The sequence below is a fragment of the Atheta coriaria genome, unplaced genomic scaffold (genome assembly GCF_025399875.1).
Source record: "Atheta coriaria isolate IRGN ID8LTWV9N9 unplaced genomic scaffold, Caltech_Dcor_3.1 hic_scaffold_9_pilon, whole genome shotgun sequence".
Lineage (NCBI taxonomy): Eukaryota > Metazoa > Arthropoda > Insecta > Coleoptera > Staphylinidae > Dalotia > Dalotia coriaria.
The window spans coordinates 5,473,078-5,487,847 of record NW_027045451.1 but is presented as its reverse complement, the minus strand read 5'-3'; the positions used below and the strand labels follow the sequence as shown (position 1 = coordinate 5,487,847).

The following is a 14,770-nucleotide window of genomic DNA, read 5'->3' as shown; positions in this document are numbered from 1 at the left end:
ATCTGTGCCGACGCGGACAGTTTGAATGAACGAGGATCGGTTGGCGGCAGCGCAAGTTGGTCATCGCAATAATTCATTGACGTGTATTATGCGCGTATAGTGAGACGAAACGCAAACGAAATCACACACTCCAATTTACTAGATAGCGTACAGCCCCGGTCTTGTTGCTGCTGTGGAGGGCAGATAATTCGACATGCGTTACGTTCGCGTGACGAATCATGTCATGCTCGGATTTACATTCGTAATGCTGAAATTATCACAATAGGATGGCGCAGATAACTAAAAATCCAATTTTTCGAATAATTTTAAAACCCAAGGGTGGTATATACTCAATACTCCATTTATCTAGTACTTTATTTTTTAAATTTATATTTTTATTGGTGACTTTGTACTGTTAACCTAAATTCTTTTCTCTGTATCGATTTTAAATCCATAAATAATTAACAGACAAATGCCTACGGTAGTTTTTCACATGCCACTTGAAAGTTAGTCAATAAAAACTAGTGAGAAATGACTCGATGACACGTTGATAAACAGATAAAATAACCGAAGTGTAGAAGTGATGAGGTGACGTGCGTAGCGATGTCGAGAGATCAAGAAATGCAAGATTAATGAGCTGGAAGGCGCATTAATTGGCCGCGATGGCTTGTCGCGCGTCTCTTCAAAGTCACGAAATCGAAGCGATTGAGACATTCGGTTTGATGAAAAGTTGCCAATGAGAGATTAAGTAAATAAACAACTTCCGGCTGCTATTTCTATGATAATAACACGACTTGTAAAGAAGCGTAATATCAGCTTAAACGGAGTGATCTTGAGATTGAAGCGTGTTGATTATTTGGCGTTGTGATGTTTTACAGGTTTACGCAAGGATTCGTCGACGTTCGTGAACGCGAACGTAAATTTCGACGAGGCAGCAAGGATCAAGGCAGATCATTGATGAATCTGCATAATAATGAAGCTGGAAGACGGGTAAGTTACCAAAAATATACATATTTAATCGCAATGGCAAAAAATATAAATTTTAAAGTTTAAAAATTAAAACAAATAAATCTCATCATTATCACCTTAAATTTATGGAATTGAAAACAAAAACACGTTGAAAAACGTTGATTTTAATCATCTAAATTTTGGAAATGCAAATTCTTTCATTAATACTATTTTTTTCATCTAAAATAAAGTAATAATATTCTTTCTTGTGCCTAAACCACTACTTGATATACAATGACAAATATTTCGATGTAAAACAATATTCAATGACACGTTTCGAAATGTCAAAAACAATTGCTTGTATGTTCACACTCGTGCGCGCTCGTTATTCGCATAAATTTGCATTAAGCGTTCAAAATTGTCTGCTTGTACCCGTGTGCAATGCACGCGAATCCTTATTTACATTATTATTACCAATGCAGATGCACCACTCACTGCGTCCTTACCATACACACACCTCTCTTCCAGAGGAGAACGCAAACAAATCGCAAATTGAAAAATGTTGTAATTTCAGTTTTCGATCGCGCGGGCGAATAAATCAAGCTCACACTGTCGTTTGATTTATGTCTGAATGTATGAATTTATCATGCGCTAATAAATTTATTACAAAATTACAAATACACTGAATGTTGCATTAAGATCAAGCAGAATCACAATCAATGCAATAATAAATCATAGATAATAATATTCATGATTAAATTTATATACTCAGTGTGGAATATTATTATGAGTAAGGCTACATTGCATCCATAATTAAATTAGTGCATTAATGGAATTAAATAAATGACTGAATTACAATGTGTGTAAAAGTGCTACACTACAGGCTGGTGTAAGATGGAGGAGAATAATCAAAAGTCAAGTGCATTCAGTGCACTTACTCTTGGAGTGCAGCGACAATCGACATTTATTTGATGTTTCCATTATGCAAATTTAATGCGAATCGAAGGACATTATGCACCATGAGGACATTTATCAAGTTTATCGCGGGTATTTATTTATGTAGATATTTGTCGTTGCATAGAGGCGCGTCTGTGCAAAAACAAACATCGAGAATATTACAATTTATTGCAAATTTATCACATTCCTCAAATGAATAGCAATGATTTTTTTTAACATAGGCAACCTCTATAACCAGACTATTATTATTTCAAGCGTAGACCACCCACATTACGATGTAATCATAAATTCGTAGTAATTTTGATGTCTTTTTAAGTAATTTTAATTTGTTCCACTGAGAATTTCGAGATGATTTCTTCTGAAAAGCGTGGATACTTTTCTGAAACGCATTAAAAATACTCTCGTAGCCCATGGAAATTACACGGGAAAGTTATGTAAAGTTGATTCGCTAATGGCTGTGACGAGATAATGTAATGTGATGTAAAGTGACGTGGCGGTAATGTGGGCACAATGCCCGGAAACGTGGAATTTTCAGCTGTGCGCCGCTCGAAATTTACGAGATTGCTACCTGACAAGAGATCAAGTAATGGTAATTTGGTTGCCTAATTACAGGGTTGTTATATATTATTATCGAAAAAGCTTAGTACACGTGTAAAAAATAAGATTTCACTTTAAAAAATATATTTAGACACGTAGAATGTAAATATTTTTAAATACAAACGCAAAATGTGAAGAAATCATAAATTATTCAAAATTTTGAAACAAATGAGTTGTTAACACTCGTTTAGCTGGTTCACTTGATAAGTTGCGATTGAATCATCATCATCATCGGTGATGTAGGCCCCGCAGTATCAAAAGATTGCGCCACTACATCACGCTGGAAGCAATGGAAGCGAAATTGAAGTAGCGCCAAGTAGCGAATTCCGAGTGGCAATCAAAATGCAAATTTAACGACAAGCGCGCACGCACTCACAGACTCACTCATATATTCATACAGTGTCCACATACTTGACTTAAGTCAAGATGATCAGGTTAAACTAAACTGAAAAAACTATAAATTTTATCATTTACATTATGAACAAAAAAAATGCAAACGTAAAATATAATCAATTTTCACTCACTAACGGAAATGATCCGGTGCTAATCTTTAAGTTTTTAATTGAAGTTAACTTAAGTCAAGTTAATCTAAATCTCAACCGGTTAATACATGCTCAGCGTTCAATTTGTAAGCACTACAAATCTATGGATTATGACAAGTTGCAAGAAAATTGGCCAAATTGGCAATTTGCTTACGCCGCGCACTACGGTTACTAATTGAATATTGAAATATTGTAATTTATACGGCGATTAATATGCACTTTGAAATTTACGCCCATCAGAGTATCAGATGTAATTTAATGAATGAACCATCATTATCGCTATCACTGTCGGTCATATTTGTATTTAATACTTTAATATTTTTATAGATCGGAATATAGCTGCGTGCATTTAAATTTATTTAAATTATGAATTAACAGTGTTTGAGTGTTAATATATTCATCATCCTGCGACGGTTACAGACAGCATCAAACGTTTCCTAATGGCAATTGATACTTCCTGATATTATAAATGATAATAAGTAGAAAAAAGAGCAATAAATTGACATAAAAGTCAAAAAATTTATATTTTTTAGCGGATGAACATCCGTTATTTTGATTTATTGTGTAATTTAAACTGGAAATCTACTTCACACCTTGGGTATTGTTCTAATTATGTATTCAAATGCACTTTACATTACTTCGGACTAATTATTATTATGCATTGTTACATTCTCATTGTTCACACACTTGAAATCTGCATGTTTTTGTCTAAAGTGTCTAAAAACGTTCCTTTGTTTTCTTGTTTTTTTGGCTTTAAACATAATAAATCTAAAAGTTTGACACGTTTTAATTAAACGGTGTCAAGTGTTGCATTGTTCATTAGTTTTTTGTTCTATTCCAAGATCAGTTTCTTATTATTTCCTGTTTGGGAATTTTAAAACGCGCGAAACGTAGTAAAATAATAAAACGTTTAATACAAGTTCAAATAAAACTTCAAATGCATTTTTCTGATTTTAAAAGAACAAAAATATGTAAAACAGTAAAATAAAATTCATTTCAAAATGATTTACGATAAAATAAATGCAAAAAACGCGTAATATTCAAATAAAACAATAAAAAACTAATTCTACAAGAAATAAGTCTCAAAATGCATTTCTCTAATTTTAAACAAAAATATATATAAATAACGATGACACAAAAGTAATTGCATACAGATTATTAATAAAATAAGTGCAAAAACGCGCAATATTTGAGTGAAACAATAAAAATCTAATTCCACTTCAAATAATTCTTAAAAATGCATTTTACTGATTTTAAATTCACAAAAATACATATAACGGTAAAATAAATTTAATTATAAAATGATTAATGATAAAATAAGTGCCTTCCCTAGATCAATTTACTCGAAAAACCTACGCGTTTGTGACTAATCTACTTGTAATTGTACTCCAAACATCTCAAAAACAACAAAACCACTAATTTAATGCTTGCACCAAACACGATCTCAAGATTAAGATGTTCCTCGATACTTACATAATCTGTTTACACACGTTTAACCAACTTGCTATAATTAGGTAGTTGAGATAAAGAAGACGAACTTGTAATCCTGATTCGATTTCGATTAATTACAGTGATTACTTTAATAGTAGGAGATCAATTTATCTACAGTTATTTTGAATAAATGTTCAATTTTTATCCAACCTATGCATTATTATTATAACATTGTAGAACTCTAAGCATATTACAAAACATTGTAATATATAAGTGTTTGAAAATACATGTTGCAACTCAATTTGTTTCAGAGATTGCATGCGCGCAAGCTCATACCACATAATTAATACAAATTAAGATGTCAAAAGTCTCCCGACATCCTCGACGGACTTCCTCGTTCCATCTCATGACTCTAGCCGTGTCTAGTCGTGATAGAATTTACTTTCTTGCCGACGAAATTGTTTGTTTCATGGCCACAGACCGCGAAACTATGACACGACATTGATTGAAAGATCACTTCACTTTGATAATTTTATTTACCACGGAAGAAAATTTCTAATTTCCAATTTGTTAGACGCAGTCAGTTTACGATCCGAGAAGATTTACACTCAACATTTTATGCATACTTGGATACATTCTAGAGGATTATGATTATCACTATCAGCATTGGCAAATTTGCTGCGTAGCGGCATGGCGGCTAATAAGCAAATATCAAAAGAGATTGAATAATTGACTAATTTAATAGGTATATTGATATGATGCTGATTGCATGACAGCAACAAACAACAAAAAACGCATCTACACGTGCATGCAATTTCCGAGTAAACTTAGTACCGTGAAAATGCGCTTGTGCATGTGATGCAGGTTTGCGGTTTGTCAAGGTGTAATTGATGCCGAGATGGCATGCGATAACAAGATGCCGAGATCAAAAGAGATCAGCACAAAACTAAAACTAACTTTACAGCCGCCACGAAGACACTGTAGTAAAATCGTCAACATCTTAACATCTTATCTTTAGTATCTGCTAGAGCGAAAATCTTATACAGTTGTAAATATTTTAAAAATATTTAAATGATAATTTATTAAGTTCTAGTTGAGTGCTTCCAAGTGTATCTGTATCTGAAGTAACAATAGCCAATACTTCAAACAAGATCATCAAACTCTTTGGAAAGTTATCAGTTAACAACTATCTTTAGGTAACAGCATTGATAAATGAAGTAGTAAAGCAAACAAAAATTCAATCATAAATTCCAATTGAATATTCTAAGTCACAGTCGGAGAATAGCACTCAAAGATCAAAATATTCAATCTGTAAGGTTTTGACTCGTCGAGGAAATTAATTAAGACTAAAATTTCGTAATGTTTGATTAGTTTGACGACTTGAGTATCAAAATCGTTAGTAATTTCAAACTTTCATTAGCATTGCATTAAAACTGACATTTTTGACTGGTTTTTGTTGATTTTGTACGCGTTTTGCTCGTAGGAGTTGATAGGCAGCTACTAATAAAACTGACGGTTGTTAATTAATTCATCCCGGTTTTGGTCATCAATTAGTACACGTCACTAATGTGGGTTATTACCAATTAGTGATTGACAATGATTATTGACTTAAAATTTTAATATTTAGTGCATAATTTTCTTACTTCAGGCATTTTTTCAACATAAAACTTTTCAAAAGTTTAGAAAATTGATGATAATCATCATTATACTCATGATCATCAATGTTAACAGTGAAACAAGCTCTATAAAGCTCAAGAAATGCAACAATCATGAATTATTATTATTTATACAGAGTGTATCAATAAAAGTATGCAATTACTCATAAAATATGTAAATAATAACAATAATAATACACTTTGTATAAAACATCCCGTGCGGTTTATCAATATGCGTAATTAAAAGCCCGACTCAACGTGGGCAGTCGCTCCTAATATAAAGTCGCGTCACGCCGCTAATGGCTTTATTAACTATATTTTATTCAACCAACAACCAACAACAACTAAAAAGCCAACGTGCATCTGTGTATTTATAAAGTTCTCCGTTCATGATTCCCATTATTATCAGCTTCTAGCCATCCGCACGTTCACTAGGATGAGAGTAAAAGATTCAACCAAGAAACAACTACATTAAATAATAAAACCTCGAGATGTGAGATGTGAGCGGCGTGCATATTCAAAGTTATGCGCAGATTGCGTGACTATTAACAATGTTTATCTTAATTATTTCGGCTTCAAACGAAAAATTAATAACGCCGCGCCGCAGACAAGTCGAAACATACGTTAGCGAGGAATGAAGTGGGCAGCAGAGTAGTAAAATAGACACCGCGCTCGAATATCATCGAATCCGGTAGTCGATTATAAAATATTTCAAAGCTTAGCGATTATAGAATACAAACAACGTTTCCAACAAAATAACTAGCATAATTAACTAGTCATCTACCTATTAATACCTATAAAAATGGGAGCAGATAAGATAACATTTTAATGTTTATATTCGACTTAAATTGATTTTAATTAAAATTAAAAATCTCGAAGCGTTGACATAATTATCGCGTTTATGTCCGCGATTATGAATTTATAACTTGTCATGCGTATAAATTTCGCGTGCGCGCTCAACCCCGCTGTAATTAATTAAGCTAATCGTGATTAATTGGGTTAAGTCACAGATCCGCGGGTATCATAATCCGCGCATGCGGATTTTTATTGCAAGGGAAATAGCATATCGAATTGCGAATGCAAATGCAAGCTGTAATTGATATAAAACTAACTGATGTGAAACTAAAGTGATTGAATGATTTTCTTAGAAAATTTAGAAAAATTATGTTTTAATAGTTCTAATTTCCTGCGAAATCAAATAGTTTAGACTTTTTGTTTGATTGCGCTTACGAGTAGGTGAGTAATTTGTTTGATAATTTCTATGTCCAGAAATGCGGTGGATTAACGCAAGTGCAATACGTTTATGACGCAGTTTAATGCGAATTTATGACTGGGGATTATGCGTTTATGCGTTTATTAATGCCCCACATGCTCCACAATGATTACACCGATCAGCGGATATCAACTTCAGCTATAACATTGATTACAATCTGCAAGCACGTTCTCGCCATATGCGTAATCGTATATTATATCAATTTTTGATACTGTGGAAAATATATAAAGTTGATTTAGTAAAATAAGAAGTGTAATTCGGTTTAACGACATTTGAACGAATAGTGAATTGAGTTATATACTCAAGTTATTTTTCATACTATCTATATATGTATAAAACAAAGTTCGGTTAGTTACAACATTGATAACTCACGAACGCGTGGACAGATTTGGAAGAAATATGATTTGTTGGATTTGTCTTCTTCTCTAATAGTAGAATAATTAATAACATATCAGAAATTATGACTTTAAGAGTGTTAAATAAGAAATAAAAATTGATACACAGGTTTAATCATAGTCATAGCTAAATAATTGAATCAGAGATGGGACTAAAGTGAAATATTAGCAATTTTCATTATTTTTAAATAAAATTGTAGCAAATTAAAACATAAACTTAAAATTTTATCACTTTCATTTGCGAATACGTAATCTAATAACAGAGTTTATGAAGATGCCCTCAGGGCGAAACATGTTAACTCAACATATAAAAATTGGAAATCCAATATTCACGTAAAGTTTATAAATAAATATTTCAAAAAACTTGTAAATTAATTCAAGTTTTGAATATAAGCTTATCACAAATAACAAAAATCATCTAAATATCCATTTATTTCACAGCACAAAAAGATAATGCAGATTTAATTACTAGCAGGACCACAGCAAATTCATAATAAACTTATGACTTTAATAGGAAATCGTAAATAATGTCATTAGACGTTGCGTTTTCCTTGAATTTAGATGCGTAGTTTAATAGATTTAATGATGGATAAGAAGCAACTAAACAGATTATGAAAATTACGAAGCATCTGATGAGAATGCTCCGTAATGAAACAAGATGCAAGAAATTGATGAGAAGATAATACGATTATAATCATGTTTTTTTCTTCTTCTTCTCTTAACCAAAGCTACGTGAATTAAATTAATAGGTACTTAACAAAACATTCGAGAGAAAACACATATGAGAAAACTGATTATGATTAGAACTTTCTTCTCATCAAAATATTAACGCGATAAAATTTACTTTTCTATGAAAATATGCAAGTACGTGGAATTATTAAACTGAAAATAACTCGTCGTGACATAATGGGTGTCGATTTACAAGCGATTCCAGCGAATTGACATGTAATAAGTGCTATTAGCGGCCTTTGTAAAAGCCGCCATTAACGAGCTCAATAATTATATAATTATGCGCGAATGATTATTGAAACATGCAATTAAATTAATTACGTGGGGTACGCACGCATGCAAATTCTACATCTATGGTTTTTCAATATCTTTTAGTACTTCTGATTAAGTATAGGTCATTTATATTGCCTAAGTGGCTATTTCTCTATTTACGCATATTGCATTCGTTTAATTGATAAAAAATCAATTCCTAGTCATTTTCACTTAGTGCAGTCCTGATTGTCATCATGAAAAGAGATTATGTAGAAACCATTAGTGCGGAACTTGTGAACGCAATGAGCAATGACTATCAGAGTTGAGTTGAGTTAATGGTTGTTCATCATGGTGGTAGGTACTTATTAACAGTATATTACTTATAACAACATAAAAAATAATAATATCTTTTCCAAAGAAATCATTAAATGACTAAACCGTTAAAGAAAATTGAAGATTTTGCAAGAAAATTGAATAAAATTTAATTTTGCACAAACTGTTAATTCTTTTTTTCTATTATTATTAATGGTAAACAAATCCGTGAATCCGTCACGCTCTATTTATGGATAGTAACGATGATCGGAAGAACCTAGAGCAACATAATGCAAAACTAAAGATGTGAAAGGTGCAGAAAATCCAAGAAAAGCGTGCAGCTTTGAAAGAAACTTGAAGTGATTCTCTAACAACGAACGGTCCACTGGACATGAGAACACCGGGAGCGAACAAACGACAGCCATAGACGGTGAATAAATAATTGTACTCGTAGTCAGTTTCATTTAGAATATAATACAGTGGTTAAGAACAGGTCGAGTCCAAACCACAAAACCACAAACTTTAAAGAAATTACAATTTCAAACTAGAAGAAAGTACTGCTTGTACTACAAATGCGATAAGTTTAAGATGTGTTTGTAAAATGGCTAAAAAATAATGGAAATCGGTGAATAATTTCTCTAAATGTTATTAAAACTCCAATTAATTGCAAAATTTGTGTTTTAACAAGCAGAAAATGTAAAAAAAAAATAAATTAAATTCTGTGACATCAATAAGGTGTTAATTAAAAGCGCAATAAAATTCCTTCAAAACCCATCGAATAAATTTCTTCTCACAGGAAAAATGTGAAAGATAAGCCTACGAAATGATATTTCAAGCTGCGTGTGATTAGTATTTATTGTAATAATAAAATAACACGTCATAAAATGATTTAATGACATTCTGAAGGTAAATGCGCCGCTGGCATGCCCACCAGCTGAAGAAAACTCACCGAAGAGTATTCAACACAAAATGTTTGTTGCTGTGCGGGCATATAAAACCAATTTAAAATAAAAACTAATATTTTATATCATTTTTATGATGCGCAATCAAACTATATACACAAATTTAATTCCTGTTGAAGGGCAAGGAAAGTACACATATTAAAATAATGCACCTTGGTGAGTTTGTTTACAATCTCGATTCTCAGATGTTAGTTCCGAGTTACGGAAAAGAGAAAGCCGAACACCATGGGTACCATGGACAACACACAAAATGTGTTACTAATTAACCTTAAAAACTACCTAAATTAACTTTATTTTAATACTATCTAATAAAATAAATACTAAAAACAAAGGAACTTTTAATAGTATTATTTGTGCATATGTACATATTTATTTGATTTAAGATTTATTTTGATTTTAATGTCCTAATATTTTTATGTTTCATGTTCGGATATCAACAGGCAGTCATTAAGAAGTCGCGAGTTACCTGCAAGTGTCACGGCGTTTCAGGCTCCTGCTCTTTGATCACCTGTTGGCAACAGCTGCCGACCTTCAGGGAAGTTGGTAAGTCTATCGCGGCGCATCGCATCGCAAAATCACAGAACACTTTTACACAACTTTATCGAATTAACAAAAATCATATTTATAAAATTTGCGATGCGGAACTACGAATGATGACGGTTGAAAAGTAGGAAAAGACGTAACTTGTAGGTTAGAACTACGTGCAAAATAAATACCCCAGTTGGTGTTTTCTAGGGTCCCTAGAATATTCGTGCATACTCGTGGTACACTCGGGTGTTAATATGACATTCAAATGACATATTTTTGTATTGTTTACTAAATTTAAAAAACAATACAAATGAAAATAACACAAAAGAAAGTTTTTTAATACTTAAAACATTTAATTAATTGAATTCAAACGCAGTCATGCAAATAACAAAGAATTTCTATGACCTTATCAAGTAATTTATTGTCTTCCTTGCCTGCGTCATTGAAAAGTAAAATTATTTCTCCGACAAGTCCATAACAATTAATAACGACTTGTTTCCTGGTTGTTTGTAGCATAACTTGTCGGGCCTTCGTCAACACCTTCGTGCAAACGAGTTAATTAATAATTATTTAAAAAAGTACCCCGCGCCTATGTTTCTTCATGCACGCGCTTCATGCATCGTGTGTTTTGTAACAAATTACGTGCCTCATCGCGCTGATATTTGTAATACGATATCTTCCACTTATAATTATTAACATTTAACTGAAAAAAGTTTAATTTATTGAGAAAAAGATATGACGTATGAATTATGAATACATATTATCGATATTTATTACTATATGCACGAAGAGTTGATGAATATTTATAAGCTGTATGAATATTAATTAAAACGTCGTGACAATCGCGATGATGGCATGAAATGCATAAATTGTTCATAAATTTGCACGAAAAAACCATAAATTACATTTCAATAACGCAATACATAAAAAATGACGTGTTTTACGTATTTTTACGCATAAAAATTAAAGATTTGAGAAAGAAAATTTTTAGGTTAGAATTTCGTGTAATTTGGTTGAACACAGAACAGGTTGGTGTCATCTAGGGTCCCTAGATTATTTGTGTATATCTGTCATACACTTCGCAGTTTGTTTTAAGTATTTTTACGCGTAAATATTAAATTTTGCGTACAATGTTGAAATATTTTTACTTCTGTGTATTCTGCGTAAGTAGTTATGAACAAATTTGGAAATAATTTGTAGGTATTACGCCTAGAAGAGTTAAAACTTCTCTTGAACATGCACATTTAGCTCTCCTAATGTATTCTAATGTTCCCTATCCGGTTCTTAAGTTCTGCTAAGCTGTTTTTACCACAGGTTTCAGCCGGCATCGCATTTACGATTTAAGAACACCGCGCCGCGCACCAGAATCATCCTCGCCGGACGAATCCACGAGGGTGGTCATTACATGCGCATCTTTCTTTCGATGCGCGCATAAACATCGTCTCGACACGAAAACATCAGCATGACTTACAAAGCACCGACACCCTTTTCGTGATAAATTACAGTCATTTCAAATAATTGTTTGAATGGTCTACGTTTGGAACTTACAGACCACAGAGAGTAAAAAATAGAAAAGTTCAAGTACGCATGCGCGGGTTTTTATTGCTTCTTTAGGTACACTTACTTTTAAAAACATAGTTTTTGGTGAAACGGTGTTGAAAAGAATGTTTTCCACATCGGGTGTGGAAAATACTTGACTTTGGTAAATAAATCACTTGACACGCGACAAAACTCAACACAATCTGCAACATAACCTCAAAATCTATCATATTATCAACTTTTTTCATGTATTTCAAGAAAATATTGAATTTTTTTATTGAAAATGACGTTTTCAACTTAGGAAGAAGATAAATGAATGAAATTTACTAGAAAAATATTTTTTCCGATGTTTTCCACTCTAGACATGTAATACGCAGGATAATTCTAACCTAACTTAATTTTGAAGGTTTTAGAACAACTTACAATGTAACATTTGGAGTTTATAAATATGCCCACCTGATTTATATTCAATTATCGATTGTGTAGTGCGCAATTTTATTACTTTTATTACTCCGACGACAGTGGTGTGTAAATTATGAACGCAGTCGCCGATTGTTGCGGTTTACGGCTCTTTGTGCACTGTCTGCACGCTCTGTACTTGCCAAGCACTCGCCAAGAGGTAAGATACAAACGCGCCAATTAAGAAGCGCCGTTACAGTTACACATTGCGCAAATGCAATGTGTTTGTTTAGCGTGCGCGCGCGCAAAATGGCGGCCCCGGACATGCCGCACGTACAAATTGCATCGCCTTTTGTGACACGCATGCATTTGTTCTTACCTCGAGCAACAAGTTGGACTTTTTTACTTGGTTTATATGTTCACAGTTGTTAGTTGCTGACTTTATATGTCGCTATCTTGATTATTATTTATGATTTACATAAATGTGCAGCACCAAAAACTAACAACGCATTAAATTCAACAGATTTTATCGGTTTTAATCAATATTCTTGGTTTTTGTCGACTACGATTGTTCGAAAGAGGTGTTAAAAGGAAGTTGCAGCCTCTTTGCGGTCCGAATTCATTTACACATCGTGTTATACTGGGATTTTCAATTGAATTATTTAAATTTTTGACTTTCACTCACATTTCGTATGCAACGATATACGATATCTTATTGTGAGAATGACTGGCAGCTACAACTTGTTAACATGTTAACTTTTAAACTATTCATTAATTTAATTTAATTCTTTTTGTAGTAAAAGAAATTATTACTCAAAGTAATAACTTTTTGTCACGATTTTCTTTTGAATGTCATTAAAATTGGTCAAATTTCACTTTAAAATGGAAATTTCTATCGTAAATTTACTTTCTACGACTTATTTTTGTATGAACAAATAGTTAAGAGTAATTTTTTCTTTTGTAAAATGATAAAAACTATAATTTTTAATATTTGAACTCGGCATACTTTCTTTTTTACCCAAATCAGTGGTTAATTCAATAAATTTGTTCATTCCCAGCCGTATTTTGTCGCATAACATGTAACTTTAACTTTCAACGTGCGAACATAAACACTGAAGCTTCACACAACATTAACATTGAACAATTCTCGTGATTGTGACATCCTTTGTTCCCTTGGTGTTAGTTTCACTGCGTCTATACCTTTATTTGCTTTTCATTTCGTTGCTTTCATGTTCTTTTCGGACATTTAGGAGGTGTTAATAGTTATTTTGTTTTTATGTCCACAATTGACGTTTGAAAGCTCACCGCTACACGACTAGTAAACCTGCTGACCATTCATCTTTTGAATCTTTTCTTTTCTGTTAAGCCATGTTTTTTTTTTGTTTTGTTGTATATTATACTTAGTCTTTTTGACTTTGTTTTCAATGAATGAATCCTTGAGCATAAGGCGTTCAACACACTGTGTTATTGTGGTACACACCCGTAATGGTTGTCCTTTTAAATAGTCTCCTGCATGTTGTTACATCTCTCGCGCGAGATGATGCAGCTACGATTTATGCATCGCTTACGATTGTAGGCATAAAATGGGCGCCCCGAACCGCTGAGATTCGTGTGCGACTTCAATCGCATCGATGACCGCACACGTCGTGCGTTTGCATATGATACTTGCATGTGATGTACAAAAGTACAAAGCGTATAAACAGAGAACACAAGGTAGGTATAAGTAAAGAAAATATAAAGAGGACTTACCTGTATCAAAAGCAAAAAGGTTGTAGGTGATTGTTTAAAACACCTTGTAGACCGGAGTATAACATCACTGTGTTTATTTATATCGCCATAAATTATCCATCAACTATTATTGTGTACGCGAATAGTGTTTTTAGGTTTTAGATTTTATTTTATACCAACTTTTGCATTTGGAGTTTTAGGTTAAATTCACTAAAACAGTCGTTTTTAACGTGTTAAAGTTAGGCAACCGAATATACACATCTAAGATGCAACAAGCTAATATTCTGTTAGGTTTTTAGTTTTATTTTATACCAAATTTACTTTTGCACTAATAATTTTTAGGTTAAATTCCCTAAAACACTAATTTTTAACTTGTATAACTGAGGCAACACAATACACACGCAAATATGATTTTAAGTTTTTAATTTTTTATGCTGATACTAATTTTACTTTTGCTTTTGTAGGGTTTTATCTTAAATTCCCTAAAACAGTAATTTTTAACGTGTGTGAGAATTAGGCAACCCAATATACACCTCTTAACACG

At 32.6% G+C, this 14,770-nt stretch overlaps 1 protein-coding gene and 1 long non-coding RNA gene across 4 annotated transcripts in view; one reads left to right on the top strand and one right to left on the bottom strand.

The window, feature by feature from the left end:
* Positions 1-10,636, bottom strand: part of LOC135798911 (uncharacterized) — a 35,127-nt gene extending 24,491 nt beyond the window's left edge. For all 3 annotated transcript variants that reach the window (XR_010549803.1, XR_010549802.1, XR_010549804.1), the window contains exon 1: positions 10,499-10,636. This is a non-coding gene — a long non-coding RNA (uncharacterized lncRNA). The remainder of the gene's footprint in view (positions 1-10,498) is intronic.
* LOC135798910 (protein Wnt-5b-like) overlaps positions 1-14,770 on the top strand; it is a 32,535-nt gene that overhangs the window by 16,369 nt on the left and 1,396 nt on the right. Inside the window, 2 exon segments of the mRNA XM_065311893.1 lie at positions 858-969; positions 10,473-10,575. Of these exon segments, the coding sequence (XP_065167965.1) occupies positions 858-969; positions 10,473-10,575 (215 nt within the window).